Here is an 8,628-nt window from a genome sequence, read left to right as displayed (position 1 = left end):
GTGGGGACTGGAGGAGGGAGCTGAGCCAGCTCTGGGCTGCCCTACTGAGAGTGTCTTCTGTGGCACAGGACAGGAGCTCTCCCCACAGCCTACCAGGGTATTTGGGATCCAATTTGCATCAAACATCTTCAAATGGATGAGAATTGCTTCTCCATCTAAAGTGAGATCCAACCCCCCCACCCCCGCAATCATGAGGAAATTATAAAGTGGGAGCAACTAATAAAAACACCAACCTTTAGTAAGGTGTGATCATTTATTCATCCAACAAACATTTTCTAAGCAGCCTATGAGCTGCAAAGCCCACACACTTAACTCATGACTTCCAACTTATGGCTTGGGTCTTTGGCTACATCGGACTGGTCTTCAGTCTTACTGCAGCTGGCTGGGCCTCTGCTGGGCCTCTGGAGCTGCAGTCAATAGCTCTACAGAAAAAGTACAAATGCCACCTGCAACACTTGGTCGAGGGACCACACCACGTGGGCAAGTAGAACCCTGTGGGATCCAAGTAAGAAAAATGGCCAGGTACAGGTGTGGCAGCCCACAGCCAGCCCAGGGCACCTGTAGAGGGTTCCTGGGGACAGTGACTTTGAAAGCATCAAAGAACCCTTTATTTAGCCGCGTCATGAACAAAAGTTCACAGAACTGGCACTCTCAAACCATGGTACTGAGGTTTATGACAACCCAGAAACAGCAACTATGAGAAGCCAGGCAGATGTGCCTGGGGTGGAGACCAACGGAATCCAGAAGTTCAGCAGTATCCGGGTGGTGAGTATGCTCAGTGCATGGAAGGGCCTCCGGGAGGGGGGACATCTGTCCTTGGCTCCTGCTGCTCCTGTGCAGGCTGCTCCTGGGCATCTTCCCGAGGCTGGTTTCCTTCCAACAGAGCCTGGGGTCTGACACTGACCTGTTAGGGTTTGAGGGAATGTGACTACCATCACCTTGCTTACAAGGAAAACACATGTCTCTCAGATGTTGCCAGTGTACATGGCTGGCTGCAGTTATATGGCCAGGCATATTCCAGCATGAGGAAGACATTTAGCAGTGACCTCTCAGGTCAAATTCCCTTATGACAAACAGCAAGTGCACAAAAATTTCTCTAGAACCACATTCTTAAGAGCCTAACAGTAACTTGTTGCAAGTCACAGAGTCCCAGTATATTCAACCCGACAGTATCTGACCTGGAGTTAAAGGCATAAGCCAAGGTTTCGGGAAGCAAACTACCCCTTTCACTGACAGAGACACACCATCAACTGAAATTACTATTTTTGTGTGGGAGTGTGCGCACACATGTGTGCATGTGCTCACACTTGCACAAAAGCACAACTGAGCACACATGGTCCTGCTGAGCTACACCCGGGCCCAACAACAACAGCTTTGACAATTAGATACTCACAGTCCTTGCTTCTCTTACTCGTCTTAAAATGACACCTTCTGCCAGCAAAGCCTTCCCTGTCTCCACAAATAACTTTTCTTCATCTGTCTCTCCGAGATTCTGCAGCTCCATGTACTTCTCCACAAACCTGCAATTCCAAGCAGACCATCCCAGGCCTGTGTTGGGGCTGTGGCGACATCTGCTACACAGTGGCAAGCAAGCCCTGGAGAGAGCTGCCTAGAGGAGCACCGCTCCTGACCTCCACACAGCTCCTCAAAATGACAGCTGAGCTGGGCTGTGGTGGCTCGTACCTTTCCACACTTGGGAGGCAGAGACAGGAACTCTGTGAGTTCAAGGCCAGTCTGTAGAGCTAGTTCTAGGACAGCCAGGGCTACACAGAGAAACCCTGTCTCAAAGCAAGCCCCCTGCCCCTCAAAAAAAAAACCCACATTGGAAACCTCAAGGGAGCTTGACCTCTTCTGGTCTGGGAAATACTCACCGCTGACAGGTAGACTTGAAGTTTGGGTTGAGCAGATCAAAAGCTTTCTGACCAGATCCATAGGTAGAAAAGAATTTCCTAGAAAACACAAAAGCAATATGAATCTCTAATTATAGTCTACAGACAGCTGAGCAGAAGGAATACAGAGTAATTGCTAGGCCCTGAGAAGTTACAGTGCCTAAACTAAAGGACAAAGCATACATTAAGTGGGACAGAGGAGTCTCAGTGAGAACTAACACTCCCTCGCCCTTCTGCCCAACCTCACTGCTCCTCTCACAGAGCACATGTCACGTGTCACCACATTCAGATATGCCCCACCACAGACAACACCAGATGCATCATCATTCCATGTGTGAGCACGCACGCATCTGTGTGTGTGTCTGTGTGTGTGTGTGTGTCGGTCTCTGTGTGTCTGTGTGTGTTTGTATGTGTGTGTGTCTGTGTACCACATGCACGCCGAACAGTTGGGTGCACGAGGAGGGCAGAGCAGGGCATCATGTGTCTCCCTCCACCATCTCCACTCCCAGGCCCTGAGACCTGGTCTGTCACCAGCCTGGGAGCTCACCATTTTGGCTAGGCTGGCTGGCCTGTAACTGTCAAGATCTGCTTCACCTCTGCCCCCAATGCTGAGGTTACAGGCACATATAGCCATGCCCAACTTCTCACACACTGAGTTTTCAAGTCCCCCAGCCATATTCTTTAACCCGAAGAAGGGTACCCATCTTCCTTCTTTTTAACAGGGAAGCATCTATGTATCAAAAAGTAATTCTTATTGGGCCTTTGGAGTGACTTAGCAGGTAAAGACACTTGCTGCCAAACCTAACAACCTCAGTTTGACCCCTAGAACCCACATGATGGAAGGAGAGGACACCTGTTAAGTTGTCCTCTGACTTCTACATGCATGCTGTAGCATGTACTCAAAACATGCACATCTACACTTTAATACAATCAAAAATTTAAAAACCCTTAAGTGTACCAGTGACATTTAGTTTAATCAACCGTACAACTATCATGATAGTCCAGAACATTTTAAAATTATGAATATTTATTTACTTAGTGTATATAGGTGGCACACGTCACAACACCTGAGTGGAGGGCAGAAGACAACTTGAGGGAAGAGATTTTCTCCTTCCATCATGTGGATTCTGGGTCTTGAACTCAGTCCATAAGGTTTGGGAGCGAGTGCCTTTACCCACTCACTGAGCCATCCTGCTGGCCCTCCAAAACATTTCAACCACCCCCCCCCCACAGAGGCCCAGTGCCATTCAGCACCCATACCCTCACCCCGTATCTTGTGTTTTTAGAGATCATCTCAAATCAGTGAAGAGACTATTTCCAATCCTTTGCCATCAAGACTGTTGCAAGAATGCCTGTGCTGCCTGGTGTACTGTACAAGTCAGTCCATGGAATAAATCCACAAAAACGGTAGTGTGCTTATTTATCTGTTAAAACAAAACAAAAACCAACCTTCCAGACTGGCCGAGTGCTCCTTAAAGCAGCTGTTCCAAATTTATACTCAGGTAAAGTCTATGATATACAAGTGCCCATTTTCCTATTTCATCCCCTTGCCAAACTGATAGACTAGAAAGTATAGTTTCAGCTCCACAACAACCATGCCCCAAAAGAGAAAAAATACCATCTTTTCAAGTTTGACAGCAAACTGGACTCCTTTCCTGTAAACTATTCATGTTTGCTATCCACTTTCCTACACAGGGGTTGCTATGAACTAAAACTTCCTTTGTGGAAAACCCAGGGTATAAAAGTAGAGCTGGGAGCTTTGGGGGTTCATCAGGTCACGTGCACAGCCCTTAAATAAAACAGCACTGGTGCCCTTAGGGAAAGACAGGAGGTATTTTTCTTTCTGTCCCTTCCCAAGTAAGGACACAGCAAGAATGCAGTGCTCTCAGAGGTGGGGGACATCTCCAAGTTCAAAGCCAGCTTGATCTACACAGCAAATCCCACCCACCCAGGAATCACAGTGAGTCTCACAACCAAACCAAAGCACCGAAAGGGTCTGTGATGGCTCACTGGCTGGTGTTCCCTGGTACGAATGAGAACCTAAGTTCACCTCCTAGCGCAGCAAAACACAAAGAGGCAATGAGTTAGGTGAGGCAAAAAAGCAGCTTGAGCAAGCACAATCAGCAGACCCGAGCAGACATGCTTGGGAAGTCTCGGGAGCAAGGACATCCTTGTCCTGCTACCCTATGTGGCAGCTCATGTCAGTAACCAGCACTGTGGAGGCTGAAGCAAGAAGGTGCAGAAAACTGACATCAGCTTGGCCTCCGTCTCAAAAACCAAAGCAAGAAAATAACTAGTTAAATCTTAACCTCTCCACCCTGCTAGCCTAGTGGTTTCGTCCGATCAGCAAGCACCATCTCATCCACAGAGGCGTATGAACAACCAGCCACGAACTGGACGAGACACTGAGATGAGAGCAATGAGTAGGACAGCACATGGTCCACCGTAGGTTGTTTTTAGGGTGGAGTTGTCAGAGAAACAGAACTTGTGGCTGAAGAACCCTAGGCCTCACACATGTGAGGTGAGCCTCTATCACTGAGATGCAGCTTAGTTGTCTGAAACAAAATTTCACTATGGAGCTCAGGCTGACCTCAAACTCTTGTTGACCCACCTGCCTTACCTGCCAGGTGCTGGGATTGCTGGGATTACACATGTGAGTCACCATGCCCAGCTAGGGTGTGACATCTGAATTTTTCTTATTATTTAAAAGAATAAGAAGTTTAAGGACATTAAAAGCCTGTTTTCCAACATTATTTAGGTTAGAAGGTGTGGAAAGCAAATTAAAGAATACATTTTTTTGTTTGTTTGTTTCAACAACACCTGATTCATACTTTAAGCATAACTCCAAAAAGGTAGGCCTGGGCCAGCAAATGGCTCAGTGAGTAAAACGTGTATGCCCTCAAGTCTGATGACATGGGTTGGATTCTTGGGACTCAAATGGTAAAAGGAGGAAACCAACTACCACAAGTTGTCCTCTGACCCCACATGAATGTCGACATACATGTGCACAAGTGCACACATACTAAATGGATAAGTAAATGTAGTAAATTATATTTTTAAAAACAACAATAACAAAAAAAAAAAAAAAAAACCTCAAATGTGGTTATCACATACTTGGGATCCCAGAAGTGAGGAGGTAGAGGCAGAAAGATTCTAAGTTCAACGTCATCCTGGGCTAAAAATAAATATGTAAGATAGTTAAATTTACTGGGGGAAAAAAAATCTCTCCAAACACTCTAAATATAACGGTAAATAGGCCAGCAAAATTAAACTGGTAGATGTGAATATGTTATATACCCTAGTATCTAACACATGTGAAACAGGATTTGACAGGGGGCACAACAAAAAACTTGTAAAATGAATAAACAACTTCTACATACTAAGAAAAGCATGTGGAGTTAGAGAGACGGCTCAATAGTTAAGCGCACTAACTGCTCTTCCAGAGGACCTGGGTTCAATTCCCAGCACCCAGGACAGGAGCTTCACAACTGACCCTAACTCCAACTTCAGGGTATCTGACCCCCTCTTCAGCCTCTTCCAGCAGTGAACACACGTGGCATACAGATAAACATGCAGGCAAAACTCTTATACACATAAAAAAAATATCTAAATCTTTATTTTAACAAAACTGCAAGACCTCTTGTGGAATATGATTTTAAGATGGGTTAGATCTGTCTATGCTGTGGAACATTTGTTTCATGATGCAAAGATGTGCTACATTCTTTTATGGTGCATTTCTTTAACTCAGTGAAGCTGTGTTACTGTCTAAAACACCTAAAGGTCTAATAAAGAGCTGCATAGCAAAAAAATGAGGCAGGAGAAAGGATACATAGGGCAGGCAGGCAGAAAGAATAAATAGGAGAAATCTGGAAAGAGGGTGAAGAGAGATTGAGGAGCAAGGAGAGGACACCAGGGGCAGCCACCCAGCCCGCCAGCCAAGGAGCAAGAATGAAAATAAGACATACAGAAGTAAGAAGAAGCCCAAAGACAAAAGGTAGATGGGATCATTTAAGGAAAGCTGGCTAGAAACAAGTCAATCGAGTTGGGCAGTGGTGGTGCACGCCTCTAATCCCAGCACTTGGGAGGCAGAGACAGGAGAATCTCTATGAGTTCAAGATCAGCATGGTCTACAGAGTGAGTTCCAAGACAGGCTCCAAAGCTACAGAGAAAAAAAAAAAAAACAAAATAAATAAATGAAGAATAAACAAGCCAAGCTAAGACTGGGCATTTGTAAGAAGAAAGAGCCTCCGTGTGTATGGTTATTGGGAACTGGGTGACAGGCCCCGCAAAAGAGTAAAAATCAACCAACAACAACCTCTGGCCTCCAGGGGCACCTGCACTCACATGCACACAGAGACATATAATTAAAAATAAAACTAAATCTTAAAAACAACAAAGTACCAGGAGGCAGAGGCAGGTGGATCTCTGAGTTAGAAGCCAGGCTGGTTTACACAGCGAGTTCCAGGATGACCAGGGCCACACAGAGAAACCCAGTTTTGGAAAAACTGAAAAACAGAACCAAAGCCCTTTTAAACAGCATCCTCCTTCACCTCTACAACTCTAGTCTACAGGGGGAATGTTTCCAAAGTGACAAAGCTAAGTTCCAGGAGCTGCCTTCAAACTACTACTTCAAAAGTTGGGTGGTGGGTGATCCATCCTTTCTTCTTTATGCTTTCCTTTTGTTTCTCAACTTTCTAAAATGAGCACATATTAATAACACCAGACAAAGTGATACATCCCTATAATGCCAGGACTCCAGAGGCAGAGGCAGGGAGATCCCATGTCTCAAGAGGAAAAAAAGAAGAAAGAAATGCTAAAGAAATAAATGGGCCAGCACTTTCTTCGAACTTCTGGTGATGATTACTTTAAGTGCTTTGCACTTTTAAGCATCCTTTCCTGGGTGGCTTCAATGTTATCGTTAGATGTTATCGTTAGACGTTAAATTCACAGAACATGTTCCTCAGATTTCCACTTCCAGAGAAGCAGATCCGACAGCCAACTTAAGATTTCCCAGACCAGTCACCCTCCTGTGTACCACAGGCAGTTAACCTCCTGAGTCTTAGTTCTCTTGAACAAAACAGAAGCAACGATTAGCTGCCTACTCTGGCAGGGTTAAACTGTATGAGCTGATGTTTGTGAAGGGCCTATCATGGTACCTCACACACACACAAAAGACTTCCAGTAAACAGGCAACTTTAGCTGAAATGTTCTGTCAGTTTGGGGGCTCCAGATTCCACTTCTCAGAACTTCTGAGAGGCAGAGGCAGGTGGATCTCCAAGTTCCAGGCCAGCCTGATCTACAAAGTCATTTCAGGACAGTCGGGGCTACACAGAGAAATCCTGTCTCAAGCAAACCAACCAACCAACCAACCAACACTTCTGCTTGCTCTCACCACAGGAAAAAAGTGAGATATCATTATTTTACTTGCTGTTCAAGATCAACTCCACAGAGCAAGCCCCTGTCAGCTCATTAGCAGACTTCTACATAAACCTTCCTTTCTGAAGGTCTGTTGTGTCATGCTCACTACAGAGGATAGCCACTCACGCTCGAATCTGATCCTCCCGGTAAAAGATGTCCTGGATGTCGGCTTTGGCTTTGCCATATCGCAAACGGGGCCTTCGGAAGACAGGCTCTCTCAGCGGCGGAAAGGCCTCATATACATCATACCACAGCGGCTTCTCCTTCAACACTCCAGCACGCATCAGATTCCTCGTCCTCAGGGAGGGAACAGAACCAAGGTCAGTCGATTACACACTCAAAGCAGGCCAGAGCAGCATAGCACAGGTGAGTGAGCAGGACTTCCCATATCCCACAGCAACCTAGCAAGACCAACATGTTAAGTAAGTCCTGTTGCTTAGGTCTCTCGTAGCCTAGGATAGCCTTAAAGACAGTATGCAGTCGGGGATAGCCTTGAACTTAGTGCTTCCCTGAACTCCTCCAGAGCGAGAATTACAGCGTGCCCATGCCAGGCTGTCTTTTTTGTTTCGCTACGCAGCCCAGGCTGGCCTCGGTCTTGTGGCGATCGTCATGCCTGCGCCTCCCAGGTGCTCAGAATACCGGCATGAGCCAACACACTCAACTTGAAGCCACTCTATCTTCTTGCACGCACCGCAACCCCCAGCCCAGCCACCGTCCCACGGTGCAAACGCAAAGACCGTCCAGTCAAGCCCTTCAGCCTCTTCTTTAATCTAGGTCCCTACCGAAGTGGGGTGGCAAACACAATGCTTAAAGTGACAGATAAAGGGGACACCGACAAACATTCCGAGCCGGCAGGGAGCACGAGGGCTTCTCCCGGCTCGGACACCCGCGACCGCTTCCCGCTCCGGCCACGCCAGGAAGGTCGTGACCCGCTGGGAAGCCTGCCCACGCACGCACCGGGTATACACGCTCCCAATCGTCTCCAGCCTGCTCCCCGCCATGGTCACCTAGGGCAGAAAGCCGCTAGCTGTTAGCGGAAGCGGAAGCAAGCAAGCGAAGGGAGAACGAGCTGCTGGCCGAGCCGAGGATCGCAGTCGCGTCTCAGCGCCATCCGCAGGGCGGAGCCAGGCCAAAGCAAACGACCGGCTGAGCAGGAGCGCTGTTGAGCCACGGGGGGGGGGGGGAGGGCTCAGACAGGAGCAGTCGATAGCCGAGCCAAAAGGGCGGGAGTGCGCCAAAGATGCGCAGAAGTCGTAAATGACTGACTGGTTCGGGGGGTGGGGGGGGGGGGGTTGAGTGTGGCACTTGCTTTCTTCTTTCT

General features: G+C 47.4%; 1 protein-coding gene across 2 annotated transcripts; it reads right to left on the bottom strand.

Moving 5' to 3' along the window:
- Positions 1-234: 234 nt before the first annotated feature.
- Positions 235-8,423, bottom strand: Mrps23 (mitochondrial ribosomal protein S23). Of its 2 annotated transcripts, XM_051191869.1 has the most exons (5): positions 8,265-8,423; positions 7,434-7,604; positions 1,872-1,949; positions 1,394-1,520; positions 235-904 (listed from the first exon to the last, which is right to left on the bottom strand). In XM_051191869.1, exons 1-5 carry the CDS (start codon positions 8,306-8,308, stop codon positions 776-778), a joined length of 549 nt encoding a protein of 182 aa, XP_051047826.1. In that variant the 5' UTR covers positions 8,309-8,423; the 3' UTR covers positions 235-775. The 2 variants fall into 2 exon arrangements, with proteins under 2 accessions (XP_051047826.1, XP_051047906.1); XM_051191949.1 differs by lacking the exon at positions 1,394-1,520.
- Positions 8,424-8,628: the final 205 nt, after the last annotated feature.

This window comes from Phodopus roborovskii, unplaced genomic scaffold (genome assembly GCF_943737965.1).
Source record: "Phodopus roborovskii unplaced genomic scaffold, PHOROB, whole genome shotgun sequence".
In the NCBI taxonomy this organism is placed as follows: domain Eukaryota; kingdom Metazoa; phylum Chordata; class Mammalia; order Rodentia; family Cricetidae; genus Phodopus; species Phodopus roborovskii.
Note: the sequence above shows the minus strand (reverse complement) of the source record. Positions and strands in the feature narration are given on the sequence as shown.